Source organism: Leptodactylus fuscus, chromosome 5 (assembly GCF_031893055.1).
Source record: "Leptodactylus fuscus isolate aLepFus1 chromosome 5, aLepFus1.hap2, whole genome shotgun sequence".
NCBI lineage: Eukaryota > Metazoa > Chordata > Amphibia > Anura > Leptodactylidae > Leptodactylus > Leptodactylus fuscus.
Genome location: NC_134269.1, coordinates 44,425,794 through 44,444,331, shown reverse-complemented (window position 1 = coordinate 44,444,331; position 18,538 = coordinate 44,425,794). Strand labels below are relative to the sequence as shown.

The 18,538-nt window shown below is 42.0% G+C and overlaps 1 protein-coding gene across 1 annotated transcript in view; it reads right to left on the bottom strand.

The window, feature by feature from the left end:
- Positions 1-18,538, bottom strand: part of LOC142202753 (tetraspanin-15-like) — a 106,236-nt gene that overhangs the window by 67,256 nt on the left and 20,442 nt on the right. The window contains exon 2 of the mRNA XM_075273054.1: positions 7,312-7,497. Within this exon, the coding sequence (XP_075129155.1) occupies positions 7,312-7,497 (186 nt within the window). The remainder of the gene's footprint in view (positions 1-7,311; positions 7,498-18,538) is intronic.

The window sequence follows — 18,538 nt, the reverse complement described above, 5'->3', positions numbered from 1 at the left end:
GTAGTAAAGAAGTAACAGTAAATCCTACATTTTGGCATTAGGAGTCCTTTGCATTATGGATGTGTGTCCATCTGACCCAGTTGGAATTTCCGTTTTTCTCTTCTTACAATAGAGATGTGAAAAAAAACCTTACTAAGATTAAAAGGGGTTGTCAGCTAGCACTCTCAGGAATGAAAGGAGGATTACATAAGATAATACTCACCTCTCCCGGGGCGTTGGTTTCCAGGGGCAGCAGCTACATTAGTCTGTATACAGGTTCCCTGGCTGACGTCACCAGTGACGTCCTATTTGTACTAGGGGACCACTATAGCCTATCAAAGGCCTAAGCGGTGACCTCTAAAGACAACAGCATGTGACTGCTGGGACATACAGTCTTGTAAACAGGGGGGGGATCACTAAAGCCTATGACTGGCTGCAGCGGTCACCTGGCACAAACAGCCCAGTAGTATTGGTACAGATGAATGAAGCTGCTGGCGATGAAAATGGAGACCTGTAGAGAGGTGAGTACTACTTGGTTATGTTTATGGGTCCTTCAGCAGCCTTACGTATATAGAAATTTATTGTATGTTATAAACACTTCTTGCAGCTCAGTCAAAAAGAGAGTGTGTCTTAAAACATGGCGTGTCAAAACTGTGCCAAAGTTTTGGCACAATATCAGCCAACCAATGGGTACAATGTCAGCCAACTACAGCTCCAACAAGTCTAGCTAGAGAGCATCAAATTTAACATATAGTATAAAAGGAGAGTCTGCGCTTAGACACTTCTCCTGAGGATAGCTGAGAAGTCTTGATCTTAGGATGAACCCTTTAAGTAGCACTAATCTTTGCAAACTTAGCAGAACTCTCCGTACTGTCACGGCACTCTGTAATGTTTACGACTCTTTATAACTTCATCTTCCAGATTTCTCACATTTCTTGCCGCTTGTTGACACTCTGTACTATATGTCACATTTCTAGACATTAATGAATGCTGCCTCCCCATTACTTTGCTGTACACGGCTATAAAACTCTGAATAGAGAAAAATCAAATGACAAAATATCCATTTCTCAACTTCAGCGACCTGATGGATGTCCTACAGAGTGGAAACTTTTCATGTTCACTCTCTGATACTATGAAGGCTCAAGTCAAAGTAAAACTTTTTTGTATTTTTTTGTTTTATTTTACTGCTGACAAAATATAAAGCAGTAATATTCTATTGACCCGTGATGTATAATAACCCATAAGGCAGCAAATGTTATGTCATTTTCGTGACACTACTCCTAACATGACTATCTATTTGGGACATTCGGATTTCAGCATTTTTTATGGGGAAAAAGACCACTGGCTTGGCTTATTTGGGTCACTTTGCTGGCTCAATTTAAGGGGTGACTCCAATGATGCTGTTAATGGAGGTCAGTTGTTGTTGGATGAAGAAGTGTCAGATTAGAATATGGGAGTTTACCCAGGCTTTGTTACATTTTGCATGTTCAGTGATTTTAGAAGCAAATTGCAAAAAAACTGCAGCCCTGAAGACACAATTGTGTGCAGGACCTACCTTGTGCAGGTCAGGTTATGGGGATAATGTCACTCCTTGAGGAGAGACCACCTTCTCAGGCGTGTGGAGTCTTACAAAAAGCCATTTTAGCTCCACTGGGGGGATTTTGGGAAAAAATATGCATATCTGTTTCCCAAGATGTAAATAGGGAAACAGTCTCTGTTTGCTGCCCTCTAGGGGTAGCTCCCTTGAACATCATGCCCAACTTACCAACAAGCCTTTGCTGCAGTGATGTGCAGGTCCTGCAGCAAAATGCCAAGTTCCAAGGCGCCACTGAGTCAGAGTATGAGTAAATGCATGTAAGGGCCCATGCAAAAGAATGAGTGGGCATCGGAGTTGGTGCCAAAAACAGTCACGGAATACAGTCGGATGACATCTAAGTGCTTTCGATAATGCATTCACATTTATGGGGCTTCCAGATCTAGTCCGTTCTGATAACTCAGAAGATGGAGCAGAATAGCACCTGCTCAGTGTTATTGGAACAGAACAGATCCATAAGCCCCTTAGACGTGAATGCATTACAGAATGCCCTTGGATCTCGCTCAGAATCATCTGACTGCATTCTGTGATGAACTTGGCCCCCAAATCAGTAGCAAATTCAGTCATGTGCATTGGCCCTTATTGTTTGGGGTGTGTAATAGCTTATGGGATCTAGGTCTGTTATTAGAGTTCTGGTGTGGGGTTTGCATTTATTAAGGAGGTCTTGTTCAAGGTTATTTATTTAGGGTGTCTGTTCTGAGGTCAGTATTAGTTTAGAGGATTTGAGGTCTGTTTTTCTTCAGGGTATTTGGTCAGGGGAAGGGGAGGGTTATTATGGGGTCTATTCTGGCATCTACATAAACTTATGGGTCTGGGTTCTGAATTAAGTCAGGGACCTGAATTTATTTATATTGCTATAAAGGCTGTGGTCTAAAATAATGTAGGAATTGGGTTTGGTGTGTGAATTTATACCTGTAGCTATGTGAAGCAAAGAACGACTGGCCAATGGTATCTCATCAGCAAACTCTGCAATTATCAGGAGAAGTTGTCATGGTGGTCTGAACTGGATGAAGAAGTAAAGTAAAGAAAGATACTCTATTCAGAGAAGTCATTACAGTGGTCCCTTGACATTCGCGGGCCGACCTTCGCGGAAGGGCTATACCACGCGTTTTAATAGTAATATTAATGGAAGGATACTCGTTTTTTTTTTGACCACCATGGGTTTTCCCACGGCCGCTCATCAATATCATCAGAAAAGTTTTGTGTATATCTTCTGCAATGGTGAGTACCCATATCACTTCCTATACTGTACTGTAGACTATTTTGGATATGAACAGTATTGCAGGACATCCCCTAACATGAGATTAAACACCGCATCTCCACTTCGTGGAAATTTGACTTTCGCGGGAGGCCTTGGAACGTATCCCCCGCGAAAGTCAAGGGACCACTGTACCAGGAAGTCATGGGACTTCTAGAGGAGCGGTCACCTCTGTGGACATGTTCGTTATAGAGTTTATATTTCACAAGAAGTACCCACCATGCCATCGTAAAATCCGGTTGTCAATGCCAACACAGAATTCTGGTGTCAACCATAGACACTGTTCCAAAATTGGGGAGCAGCTTTATGGTTTACATAGCCCACGTTATAGAAATACAAAGGCAAAGTGAATTATCGTGTAGGTAAGGTTAATATCGCCACATTTCATGTCTGTATTGAAATGAATCCCGATTTAACCTTCCGCCATGTTCACAGCAGCATAACACTTCCAAGCTAATATATAGCAGTATAGCACATACAGCATCTCTGTCTTTCCTTTCTTCTCTGTTTGATAGAACTGTGAAAAAAAAAAATCCCCCGAAAAAACGACAAGAATAACATAAGACTCAAACATTATTATCGGAGGAAAATATAGTTTGATGAAAGCTTTGGAGCTTAAATAAAAAGGCACTAAAATCTTCAGTGAAGCCCCGAATTACATCTTAAAAGAGATTCAAAGCGTAAAATCTCCACATTCCAGTCTCCCGCTGTGAATAATGAACTATACAGACACGAATTACAGGAACACACTAACAACCACAATATTAAGTTTAGGCTTTTGTATGATAAAAACTCCTAGCGACATTTACGATTTTCTATTACGTAACCCCCTCTCTATACACAAAGCCAGCCGTACTTCATAGGCTATCCCCTAAGAAGTAACATTATGCAAACATCAAAATCCAGGGCCGCCAAAGATGTAAAATACCCTTGAGGGCAGAATATATCCCATACATGCTGTCAGTAGAGCGTAAGGTTAACCCATGAATAATGGATGCTTTCAGGTAGTCACAGGACGTGACTGTATTGCCGCACTGTAAGGCTCCATACTGTGATTTCTGTACGTAGAATCTACTGTAAACAGATGGAACATCTCAAGGCTCGTTTTACATATTACAATGGCACCGCCTGCTTGGTCTTGGGCATCATACATTGATTCTAGTTTATTACATTCACCTTAGGTCTGAAGATGGTCAATTTGACTTTGAACATAGATAGATTCTTAGCCTTGGATACAGCCCCCCCCCCCCCCCCCAAAAAAAGAAAAAAAAAAACACCCATAGATTATGGCAACTCAAAGGAATTTTTTTTTTTTTTTTAAATGTGTTAAAATATAACAAAAACTATGAAAATTTGGTAACATATATACTCCGATATAAGCCGACCCAAATATAAGCCGAGGACCCTAATTTTACCACAAAAAACTGGGAAAACTTATTGACTCGAGTATAAGCCGAGGGGGGGGGGGGGGGGGGGAATGCCGCAGCTACTGGAAAATTTCAAAAATGAAAATGGTCGGAGTTTTTGGGTGCAGTAGTTGCTGGGGAAGGGGAGGGGGTGTTTTGGTTGTCTGTCTGCCCCTTCCCTGAGCTTGAGGACTGTTTTTTTTCTCCCCCACTTGGAATTCAGCCTGGCTGAATATAGGTTATCTGCAGTGCTCCTATTAACCCCTTCCCGACGGAACAGGAGCACTGCAGACCCCATATATTCAGTAGACCGGGCACTTTCAGACACAGGGATACCCAAGCTTCTTTTTTTTTTCCCCACTATCTTAATGGAAGGTTCTATACATTACTATCGTGGATGGCCATAAACACCACCCCCCAAAAAAAAAAATATATTTTTTTTTTTATTGACTCGAGTATAAGCCGAGGAGGGCTTTTTCAGCACAAAAACTGTGCTGAAAAACTCGGTTTATACTCAAGTATATACGGTATATCTGTTATAGTGCTGAACTGTAAAATGCGCATAACGTTATTTTGGCCACACAAACGCCGTGAAAAAAAACAAGACCCATAAGAAGGTGGCACAAATGCAGTTCCACCCCATTCTGAATTTTTTTCCAGTACATGGCATGGAATATTATATCGTACCATTATGAAGTCCAGTTTGTTCAGCTAAAATTAAGCCCTCCTACGGCTCTATGGAAAAATACAAATATTATGACTTTTAGAAGAAGAGATGCAAAAAAAAAACAACCAAAAGTCAAACTCCAAAAATTGGCTGGGTGGGAGGGGGTTTAAAAAAGGGGTCCTGCTAAACCAAGGCATGTCATTATAATTCTGGAATTTTGGGATGATACTTGGGCGCCAATGCATTTGTTGGGCAACGGACCCAGCACTAGGTTGTGGTTTCTTAGTAAACAGAAACTAGGATCGGATGTGGGCAGAGGCCTAATACACTATTAAATGGGCACACTTGGCCATGTAGATCATAGGATCCATGGGTATCTTTTGTAAGGCTGCTCCTGCTGCTTTCCTGTATGCTCCGGTCCCGATTCTAAAAACTCATCCAGTAACCTGTATCGCAAATGAAGTCCATGCGTCTATTGCAGCACATGCAGGACCATTTACACACTGCGGTCATAGTTTACTAGTTCATTAACTTCAGCATGAGACAATTCAGAAGTAATTGTGAAAGGCAGAGAGAGGGAGCAAAGTCCAACCTTAGCGATCCGGGAACTAAGCTTCCAGCATATTGTATGCCACATACTTTTGGTTTCTGATTTCGGAGGCAGGAGAAGTCTGTAGAGCAAACAGCTGTGCTTTACAAAGACAGACAGGAATTGCTCATACATGGATAACTACCGAGTCCTGCTCCCCTGACTATGCTGAATGACAGCGTCTGTGTATGACTGTGTATACAAGAACAGCTGTCAATCACTCTGTGTGGGTGGAGGGAGCAGGACTTTAGCAAACCTAGAATATGTCATCCGCTATAAATGCAGAAAGCTGTGTATGTAGGGGAAGAAGGAGTCATGGGGGGGGGGATTCTTTAACCCATCTACACCAGTTTTCCAGCATAGATGGGTTTAATTGTGGCACATTTTTGGCACACCTCCCCTTTTTGCACCAAAAATGTGCCATGTCATTTGCCCTTTGCCTTGCTCGTCATTTTTTTGCAAAAGGCAGCAGAACGGGATTGAGAACAAGGTGAGCCAGGGGACACCTCGTGCCAGTCAAGGTCTTTATTACGACCGGTGTAGGAAATGGCAGTCTTAATAAATTCTCTGCAGAGGCTTTCCCTTTCTTTATTAAAGAATTAGGTTTTCTTCTCCACTTTCCAGGCTATTTACTTTCAGCCTATGAAGAGGGGAGGAGTAGGATGAAGAGGCTGCTGTTAAAAATCACACTCAAATTGCTGCTGTTTCACTACTTTGTGCTCTTTTAATTTGTAGATAAGAGGCTTCTAGTGCATAGAATGAAACAGTGAATAAAGTTCTTTTCATCATATAATACGTGCAGCTAAAACAGCAAAATTACCAGTAGCATGCTGGCACCCCTTCCATATACACAGGTTGTAAAGAAAATTCTACTTACACTAGGTTTACACTAGCGTTCGCGACTCCGTCGTTTGGATCCGCATGGGGACCTGAAAGCCGCCGTTCCAGTCTACTTAAAAACCGGTTACTATCAAAGACTTAAAGAGGACCTTTCATGAGTTGGGGCACATGCGGTTTTATATACCGCTCGAAAGCCGACAGTGCGCTGAATTCAGCGCACTGTCGGCTTTCATGATCTGTGCCCCGAGTGAAGAGCTGTCGGTGCCGAAACCGTAGCTCTTCACCGTCAGAAGGGCGTTTCTGACACTCTGTCAGGAATGTCCTTCCTAACACTAGCGCCTCTAGCGCTTTCCTGTGAGAGCAGGGAGGAACACCCCCTCCCCCCCAGTACTCGTCTATAGCCGAGTACTATCAGGAGGGGAGGGGGCACAGATCGTGAAAGCTGACAGAGCGCTGAATTCAGTGCACTGTTGGCTTTCCAGCGGTGTATAAAACCGCCTGTGCCCCTAGTCATGAAAGGTCTTCTTTAAATGGGGTCCACCAGGGTTTCTGCCCCTTGTGGGACTTTTAATCGGAAATTACAGCAGAGTCTAATACAGAGACTCCAACTCAGGTGTGAATCCAGCATTACATCCACAAGGATAGAAAAGTGGCTGGTGAAAAATAAAGTTGGCCCTAAAAACTAAGACATTTAGCTTTTGTTCAGTTTTTCACTCACCAGATCATAGAACAGAAGATATGTATCTATAGCCCCCCCCCCCCCCACCCCACCCCAGTGTCTGGTACTTGAGCACTCACTAAATCTGCCACTTCCAGAGAACTAGTTCTCTGGCATCATCATACCCCTTAGGGTACACGTACAAAAAGGTGTCACAACATCTACTATAGACCATAGTGTTAGAACCAAGAACATTTTATTTAATCCCCAGTCTTACAACATGGGACACATAAAATTCATATTACAGTCTGTTGACTTACAATTTTAAGAAGCAGTAGGTTGTCTCTTAAGGATCCGACCATCCCAATAAAGGAGACCACAAACATGAGGATGCCCAGGAGAAGCAGGATGATAGCTGGGGCCAGAAATATCCCTTCCAAAGTTTGATGTTTCCGTCTCTCACTCTCGGCGTATATTCCGATGCACAAGATCAAGAGGCCTATTAGCTAGAAGAAAACATGGGAACTAATTAGGTTCTGCTTGGCTGATAATAATGAATAGAAAGATCAAGTCACCATTAACTTATTTACTTCTGCTGAGCCATCTTTCCGTAATGATGCATGAACGGGCATCCAGTACTCTTACCCCACGAGAAATTAACTCTACTGATGAGAAAATGTTTATGTATCCATCAAAATTTAGGCACCGGAACAATTACCGTAGATAGTCAGTATGACACTAGATGAAAATTACCTTCTGCTACACTTGTAGGAAGTCGGCAGGGGTACAGCGTTATCCGAAACATTTCTTGACAAACTTGTATGTATAGTTTTCTTTACACAGCTATCTGTCCTCTCCTCTCTCAAAGCAAGGAGTGCACTGCACATGCACAGATCACTCCCAGTCTGCCACATACAAGGTAATTTCCCTGCTTGACATCTGTATTGTGCACGTGTTGCCGCCATATTTCATTACTGTACATGCACAGCAGCTAGATTTTAATGCCAAGGACAGTAATATTGCAGAATGGTGTAGTGGCTCATGCAGGGTTTACTAACAAGACCCATAGTACTTGCTGGGCTTGGGACCGCCCTCAGTGCGACTGCATAACTATTTGCATAATAGATCATATATATATATATATATATATATATATATATATATATATATATATATATATATATATATATTTTTTTTTTTTAAATCTATCTGCAGCAAAAAAACATTTTTGGAACACATTTACAGCATACCTCCACTTCTAAACAACTTTATATAAATGAATAGTAGAGGTTAATATGTAAAACTTTGCAATATAACTTATTAAAGAATTATGTTGTTTTTCTTTTCCACTTTTCAGACTAAGTTACTTGGTATATATTAGTGTATGGAGAGGGGAAGGGTAGGATGATGATAATGTTCTAAAAAGATTTAAAAAACACCCACTCAATTAATTGCTGCTGTTACACTACTACTTTGTGTTCTTTTAACACTGCTAAGATGTAGATAAGAGGCTAATAGTGCACAGAATGAGATAATAAATCAACTAAACAGCCTTCCTATACCATTTCTCCACCCGCCATAGAGCTCTGTGTGTAAGGATGAATATGGACATGAATCTAAAGTAAAGAAGCAAAAAGGACCTTTCATTTCCTCCAACAACTCAAGTTCTTCTCACCTTATAAGTGCTGCTCCACCAATTCTAGCACAGTTGAAAAATTTTTCTGTATCCCCACTGTTTTCATATGATCAGTGAGTTAGTTTTGATTTCCAATATGCCAACTAGACATACTAATGTCAAGTGGGTGGTATCAGGCAGGAGCAGACAAGGGGGCATCATTCAAGAGATGATGGCCCTTTACAGAGGACAGTGTGCTAGTTCAGTGCATTATCCAGGTTTTTCCCAGATAACACAGTGACTCATTCACTGACAGTCCGGGCCACTAAACTTCTTTTCCATTTCTGCTATGGACTCCTAGTATATCTTCTCTTCTCCGCATATGTGTGTCTACTTCCGTAATATATTACTGTGTATTATCCTGTATCTGTATTACTATGCAGCTGTAACATACTGAAATTTCCCCACTGTGGGAATATTAAAGGATCTTATCTTATTTCTGTCCAGTTTTGTGGCCATGTTTCAGCTGCCCTTATTCATTGAATGAATAGGACTGTAGAAGTACGACTAGTGCACGTGCAGCACACAGATGACATCCGTGTGCCGCCCATGCACCGGCTGTGCCGTTGCATGGGCTTTCGGCCTGTACATGCTCATGTGCAATTAGCCTTTTACAGAAGCAGCCACTGTCAAAGCTCAGAATCACTTCCCCTTACCTGTTCCTTCCTGACATCATCCCTTCGATATTAGAGAGTCTAGATGGCATATCCGGCACCAAAACTAACAGCGCTCATTGCTCAGGAACGTTGGAGGGCTACAGAGAGAATTTCAACTGCAGCAAATAAAAAGAGCTCAAGTTGATAGTCGTAGTGAAGTCAATTTTTCCTCAACATAAAGAACTTGAATGTAAATGTCTTTCAGTTAGAATACGGTCTGAACCTCATGTATACCAGACATACAGTGCAGACCAAAACTTTAGCCACACCCTCTCATTCAAAGAGTTTTCAGTATTTTCATGACACATGTGGGGGTTATATACTTAACAAAAAAGTGTGAAACAACTGAAAATCTGTCATATATTCTAGGTTCTTCAAAGTAGCCACCTTTTGCTTTGATTACTGCTTTGCACACTCTTGGCATTCTCTTGATGAGCTTCAAGAGGTAGTCACCAGAAATGGTCTTCACTTCACAGGTGTGCCCTGTCAGGTTTAATAAGTGGGATTTCTTGATTTATAAATGGGGTTAAGACCATCAGTTGTGTTGTGCAGAAGTCAGGTGGATACACAGCTACTAGTCCTACTGAATACACTGTTAGAATTTGTATTATGGCAAGAAAAAAGTAGCTAAGTAAAGAAAAACAAGTGGCCATCATTACTTTAAGAAATGAAGGTCAGTCAGTCTGAAAAATTGGGAAAACTTTAAAAGTGTCCCCAAGTGCAGTTGCAAAAACCATCAATGCTACAAAGAAACTGGCTCACATGAGGACCGCCCCAGGAAAGGAAGACCAAAAGTCACCTCTGCTGCAGAGGATAAGTTCATCCGAGTCACCAGCCTCAGAAATCGCAGGTTAACAGCAGCTCAGGTTAGAGACCAGGTCAATGCCACACAGAGTTCTAGCGGCAGACACATCTCTACAACTACTGTTAAGAGGAGACTTTGTGCAGCCGCAGGCCTTCATGGTAAAATAGCTGCTAGAAAACCACTGCTAAGGACAAGCAACAAGCAGAAGAGACTTGTTTGGGCTAAAGAACACAAGGAATGGACATTAGAGCAGTGGAAATCTGTGCTTTGGTCTGACGAGTCCAAATTTGAGATCTTTGGTTCCAATCACCGTGTCTTTGTGTGACATAGAAAAGGTGAACGGATGGACTCTACATGGCTGGTTCCCACCGTGAAGCATGGAGGAGGAGGTGTGATGGTGTGGGGGGGCTTTGCTGGTGACACTGTTGGGGATTTATTCAAAATTTAAGGCATACTGAACCAGCATGGCTACCACAGCATCTTGCAGCGGCATGCTATTCCATCCGGTTTGCGTTTAGTTGGACCATCATTTCTTTTTCAACAGAACAATGACCCCAAACACCTCCAGGCTGTGTAAGGGCGATCTGACCAAGAAGGAGAGTGATGGGGTGCTACGCCAGATGACCTCGCCGCCACAGTCACCAGACCTGAACCCAATTGAGATGGTTTGGGGTGAGCTGGACCACAGAGTGAAGGGAAAACGGCCAACAAGTGCTAAGCATCTCTGGGAGCTCCTTCAAGACTGTAAGAAGACCATTTCCGGTGATTGCCTCTTGAAGCTCATCAAGAGAATGCCAAGAGTGTGCAAAGCAGGAATCAAAGCAAAAGGTGGCTACTTTGAAGAACCTAGAATAGAAGACAGATTTTCAGTTGTTTTACACTTTTTTGTTAAGTATATAATTCCATATGTGTTAATTCTGAGTTTTGATACCTTCAGTGGGAATCTACAATTTTCATAGTCATGAAAATACAGTTGCGTCCAAACTTTTGGTCTGTACTGTACATATTTCTGGGAAAGCTGGGTCACAACAATATGACTGAGATAAAATTATTATGACAGTTGCTTAGTTTCTAGTTCCTAATTTAAATCTGACCACGGTGTGGTTTTACTACATAAATGTTTCTTTGTGGCTGACCACATCCCGCTATCACTAGCAGAATTCCTTTTTTGTGTGTAACTTCTCTTTTGCTCATGTAACTCAGAACTTTTCATTTACTGTACTTTTTATAGACTATTCATTGTTCTTGGTTGCCTTCTGCTGCAGCAGTTATTTATTACATTTTTTTTACAATTGGAGTTACTGGGGAAATTTATCCCGCCATCTACATCAGTTTTCTGGTATAGCTGGGTGTTACTATAGCACATCTATGGTGCATGGTCCTTTCTTGCCCAAAATATGTGCCGCATCTGCCGTTCTGCGCCTCACTCACGAATGTGTTAGGCCTCGGCCTAACATATTTATTACATCTCACAGCAGAAATCTGCCATGAGTTATACAGAAATGCTAGGCCAGTTCCTTTCTTGTACAAGTTTCCATTATGGCGTATGGGCGTGCACTTAATAAATTAAGAGGCTGGGGGCTCTAATAATTCAGATGTCAGTCAAGGCCTTTACTGAGAGTGACGCAAAAACGACAGTCTTACAAATTCCCCTCAATGGGTTCAAAGTTTTACATCTGTACTACACAACATCAGACTTCCGGGGCGTTCACACTAGCGTCTGTGTCCGACAGCTAGTGTCCGATGCTAATGTCCGCGCAAAATCTTGCGCGGACATTAGCATCGGACACTAGATTTGTCCGTTACATTTTGCATTCATTTAATGGGACATCATGTGCGTTCTTTTACAGTCAGTGTCTGTCCTTAAGTGTCCGTTCACAAAGATGTCCGATATTTCAAGCGGACAGCAAAAACCTACATGTTCTGTTGCCTACATAAGGAGATTTTTTGGAGATTATAATATGCTGAATGTGAACTGAACCTAAAATTAGCGACCGTGAATTAAGCCACTTAGATATAGCCATTTCTGTGAAAATTTCCCAGAATATTAAATTTTTAATTTTAATTAACCTAGTTGTATATTGATACATGGGATATATATATATATATATATATATATATATATATATATATAAATTTTTCAATGTTCATAAGTCAAGTAACCCTACTCATATAAATTATACATCAAAGTACCCACAAGGCTATGATCACTCACTACTCTGCCCTTTAAAAGTACCCCGCAGACAAGGAATGTACCCCCTGTGGTACACGGACCACAAGTTGAGCACATAGGCCCTAGATCACCAGGAAGCTCGGATATTCACTAAAGGAAAGTCTGATGGCAACCTCGGTGGGTTCAGTAATTACATAGAGATGACTAGAAAATGCCTGCAAAGAATTTTGACCCAAGAGGAAAACTTGAAAAAGAGAGAAGAAAAAAAATGAACTAGAAATGTAATCTAACTGTACATTAAAAATATACCAACATGTGTCTAAGTCAAGAAGACAAATCCCAACATACAATATTCTGTGTATTTTCACTTTAGTATAGACCAGGGGTGCCCAATACGTCGATCACGATTTACCGGTCAATCGCGGGATGCATCTAGGGATCCCCGATGTCTGCTTGTTCACAGTGCAGGCTGAGAGTCGACTCTGAGCCTGTGCTGTGAACAAGCATCCCGGACACTTGCAGGCTTGCGGGCAGCAGCAGCTCTGGGGAACGACGCGCTCCCCGCTCTTAGGGATGGAGAGGGCCGGGGTGCTGCTTGTTCACAGTGCAGGCTGAGAGTCATCTCCGGACACTGGCAGGCGGGCTGCCGCAGCCCCAGCCTGCCAGTGTGCAGAGATGACCCTTAGCCTGTGCTGTGAACAAGCAGACAGCGGGGATCCCTGGGCAACCACAGAACGCCGCTGTCTCCTGCTCTCACGCTCCGCTCGGCCCCGCCCACATGCCCAGCCCCACCCACAGACCTGCTCCGGGCTGCGCCCACAAGAAGTGGGTAGTAGATCTTTGGACTTGGTCATGTTATAAAGTAGCTCACATGCTGAAAAAGTGTGAGCACCCCGGTATAGACCAATCTTATCCCTTGCTCACAGTAAAACCGGACAGGGCTACAACACAGTCTTAGAGGGGTTTCCCTGTAAACATAACCATATTTAGATTTGTAGAAAATTTTAAATTCAATATTTTTGAAAAAATGAAGAATTTTGCAGATGTTTTCTAACTAGCTTAGCGATGACAGCCTTTTCTCTTGATCAGTTGCCAACAGATATGTCCAGGAACATCAATGGGACGTAAGCCATGATTTCCTTATTGTGGCCACTATATCAGGCAGGGACACTACATGTATGAGAAGATAACCCGGCCACAATAAGGAAACAATGGATGGGTTTCTGACAAGTAATGACCATAGAAAGTTCCTGCGTTCGTGGTCGTGTCCATTGACAACCAATCAAGAGATGGTTAGAGAAAACTTTTAAAACTCTGAAAAAGTTTTAGTTATTTTAGATTTGCAAAAATGTTTAACTTCTAATTGTCCTCAAATTGAAAAATGGTTGTATTCATGGTGAAGCCATTTTGATGCTTCCATATTGCAAAGAAGGTGGCAGGCAATCTTTCCACCATTGCAAAAATAGATCAGGACTTTGCACTTTCAAGGTGGCTAATGAAAAACACTGAAGTTCAGCAGACAGAGTATTCCCACAATTGTATCTTGGGTCGTGTATCTACAGTAGGTGATATGATATGTATACAGTATACCGCTATCACTACATCTTTAGTGTAGTCTGAGATATTTCTCTCCCTCCCGTCTATACTCCAGGGAGCTCAGGCAGAGATGAGTTTCGATATGTGGTGTGCATAAAACCTTCATTAAATACCTTATTATATTTGGAGAATGACAGGCTGAGGATGTAATTGAAATTCTAACGTGTAAGAGGATCTCAGATGTTTCACACTTTACTTTTCTTGCAGAACACAATCAATTTTCTTTACCTTGAGGATGAACATTTCGCAAAAATATAAAACTTCGTATCAAAAGAAGAGTTTACAAAGTGAAAAAAAGGAACATTTTAATAGCGTGAACTACCAAGGTGTAGAATCTGCCGGTGAGCGGCAGAGACCCCATGTCAAGAGCTAGATCTGAATACAACAGGTGTTGTTGACATTAAAGGAGTTGTCCATTTTCAGGCCAATATCAAGAGAACTATATTATTGTTTGTATAATAAAAAGGTAGGCAATTTTCCAATATACTTTCAGCAAACCAATGACGACTGGTATAAAAATGGGAAGAATATGCAAATCTGACTTCCATGATGTAATTAGGATGCCAGTGCCTCAAGTATGCACACCAATAGAGGGCGCTGACTGAGAATGTGCAAGTCTATCTTCCATGATGTAATTAGGAAGACAGAGTCTCAGTCAAGACATCCTATAGAGGGCGCTCCCTTTAACATCATGAGGGCCTTTGTTTGCAATGATGTTGGGATTTTACCAAATACAGTCTCAGCCAAGGACAGCTGTTTCGATGTATTTGCATCTCATCAGCTTGGCGCAGAGAGGACTGATCTGGCAGAGGTGAGAGGCTTAGACAGGGTTGAGGGGATATCGTCACTCCATAGGGAGAGACCACCATTTAGGTGTGTGGAGTCTTATTAAGCCATGAGCGCTTTGCACAGTGGAGCGCTCATGGCTTAATAAGACTCCACACACCTAAATGGTGGTCTCTCCCTATGGAGTGACGATATCTCCTCAACCCTGTCTAAGCCTCTCACCTCTGCCAGATCAGTCCTCTCTGCGCCAAGCTGATGATTGGACATGTATGGACTGAGATTTATGGCCGAAACTCTATGATGTGAAACTATGTTTAAATTGTCATAATCAGTAAAATGAGCTTACCTGTCGCACTTAATATACCAGGATTGGTAAATCTTTCACTGAATTCACTTTGCATTCTTGGCAAACCCAATTCAAGAGAACCTGTCATCAGATCTGAAAAGCCCAATGACCTATATCATGTGATAGGTGTGGTCACTCATTTTACTGTGTTTGTCAAAATCTATCCGGCCATTCCAAAGATATAACAAGACGTAAGTCCTTCTAATATTAATGCAAATTAGGTTGTACTAACCAAATGGGCAGCAAATATGGTTTCTCTGTCTTTCCAAATTCAGTTTCTCTATTCTTTCCTAGGAGACTGACTTAGAATAAGGATCAAATAGTCCAAGAAAAGGACCAAACTGAGAATAAATCTACATGAGTAAGTTTTTATAGCCATACTATTACTATCATATCCTACTGCAAACAATTTAGGCAAAGAGTTTGTATGGCTCCTGAGCAAGCGCCACCAACTCTGCTGGCATTGGTACATACAAGGATATAGTGCACTAGAAGCAATACCTCCATGTGTACAGAGTCCAATGAAGTATCTTACTATTTTTTTTTAGACCAGATTTATCCACATTCCAAAATGACAAAACAAAACCTAGAACTCTACAATAAGTGCCCACATACTTCTATTGTAACCCTATTATACAGTAGATCCATACAAACAGGAAAATTCTACGACAATGTAGTCATACCGTAGTCTACAGGTTATTCTTGACATGGTTAAGCTATCGATAGAAATCCTTCATAATTCTGTGACTCCTCTAGTAGTCTCAGTAAAAGTGGGGGCATTAATAAGTATGGCATTCAACCTTGGTGAATGACTTTCGACAATGTACCAGAAAGATCTGCCAGGAGATGGTGATGGACTCCAATCGAATGCATTGCAATTCTGAGCGTTCACTTTCTATTGTACATTCCCTCTCCAAATTCAAGAAAGATAACGTGATTGACTTCCACCTAATGACATTAGTACTGCGTTAGAATATATTGTGCGTTAAGTCTTCCACTAAAACAAAGGCTGGATCACAAATCATCCGGATACGATGGCAGTTTTATTACCATCAAAATATCCACAGTGAATGTGTTAAGGGCTCCGAATCCCGTTCACAGATTAATATCCATTATATTAAGAAAATTAATAAATTATAGATTCATTTTCCTTACAGTGCAAAGTGAATTTTTACTACTGTGAAGCGTAGTGAATCTTTTAAAATACGATGTATGGGTGTTAGTATCCGCCGGGTGTCTGCCATTTTCCTGGCCAGTGCTCTACTCCAGCACACACCACACCGACCATGGGTCATGCATAGGCTTTGGCCCATCTCAGAGGACCAGTAGGTGCAGCTTGTCCCCGATTCCAGGCAATGACCGATTGCCCTAGCTTATGGACCTCTAATCTACCATTCACAACCAAACTAGATCTGCCTCAACATGTACACCATCTCGCTATATTCCTGCCCAATACTTGGACACATTGACTTGATGTATACACATCAGCCATTGCTAATGGAGACTACTCGAGGGGGTAGACAAAGAACATAATCCATTAGACATTGCTCCCTGGTTTATCCTCAGCCAAATGTTCTGGATGCCCAAAGTGTTCTTCCATCTTTCAATGTGTAATTTAACCAGACACAAGTGGTTCATTTTCTACATAGTCTTCATTAAATGAGTCACTCTGCATGTGCTATCAAGATAAATGACAGTGTATGGACAAGTTACTGGTATATTAGTTTCTAGCAGACAATATTTATCTTGATAGGAGCTAATGGTAAATGATTATGTAGAAGATATTTCCCAGGCCATCGATAACTCATGAAAATATCCAGAACTTTGTTACTAAGTTACTGCCTGAAATAGCACCATCACCATTTCCATTGTGAGCCTTGATTTTAAATTAGAGGGCTTGTCTGTGGTAGTGGCGGATCCAGGGTGTGCGTGGCCCTGAGCAATTGACTTTGGCAGGGCCCTACTTACCCCCAGGGGAACGGGGTGTCTGGGGGCCCCCCCACCAGGATTTTTTGAAAAAATTAGCCCTAAAAATGAGTTTGAGGCGTGTTTTTTTTTTTTTTTTTAACTAGTTAGCGGTTTTTGACCAACTTATAAAACAGGCCTTATTTGTGTACTAATAGCTGCATCGGGAGCGCGCATGCAAGGCCAGTGGCATAGAAGTGACGTCATCTCGCCGCTGGCTTTGCATATGAAACCCCGCCCACCAACTGATGCAAGAAAACCAGGAAGAAAGAAGAGTTTACAGCAGTGAAGACTAGTGAGTAAGGGACATGGGAATACCCTTTTAAGGGCCTCACGCTTCTAACCCCTACCTCCCAACTTTTGAAGACTAGAAAGAGGGAATAAAACGTGCGGGGTGCGCTGCGGCAATTTTGGCTCCGCACACTTTTATGTTGACTCCGCCCATTCTCATTCATTCATCATGTGCTCCCACGGCCCTGGATCCGCCCCTGGTCTGTGGAGTTAAATTTACCTTAACTCATCTGATAGATTCTTCATGTTGGTCCCGGGGATCAGAAGTCAGTTGTAAACTTGCCTAAAACTTCCATCAATCTCATGTTTGACTCTGATCTCTGAGGATATCCTAATATGGACACTGTATAGGTGACCCAGAAATCAGAACCAGGCTGGAACCCCTAGTCCATCATCCGTCAGAATCCGTTGGATGAATTAAGGTAAATGTAACTTCTTGGACAACCTCCTTAAATAGGCACTGTTGTTTCATCAAACTTAGCAAAGATGAATATTACAGACGATTGTAAGATGCTTTGTAATGTATGAGTCTTCCTATTCTGCTTCCCTAGTCTGCTTCCCTTCTCCCCATTCCTCTGCTATAACAACTTTAACCAATCTCTGCTGTATCCTTATCGAGACAGAATGCAGGCCACATGACTCATGTCTACAGAAATTTATGGAGAGGAGAAGAAAGAAAAGTGAGCAAGAGCACAACCAAAGCAATTTACTCACATCGACACAGGACACTACTTCTTTATATAGGTCCTATATGGTCCTGGGGTTTCTGATTGAGAGATAGTGAGTAGTGGAGGATCTTGCACTATGTGTGGCGTATGGTGCCTAGTCACTGCCAACCAGCTATGAGAGAACTGCAAATTCAAGATGTAGAATGTGGAGGTAACTTTTGTTCAAATTGGTCCAAACTCCGACTCAGGGTTTCCAATCCCTACAGTGTGTGGAGCTCCTTTAAGAGTCTGTCATCAGAACCAAGCCCTGCAGATAGATAGGTTAGGGTACCAATTCACACTGCTAGATTCAGGTGACCCTAACCTATCTGCGGGGTTTGGTTCTGGTGACAGACTCCCTTTAAAGAAGCTCCATTGGTCCAGAATTGGGACCAATTTTGGCAGGAGTCAGTAACTTTTTGCCAAAGGCATCGACTCATAAGAGGAAAACACAGTTTGATGCAATGACCATAACCTATCTATATGTGAGGCTGGGGATATGCTGTGTTCCTTTAACTCAATAAACAAAGACTTTGTTCCAATCGAC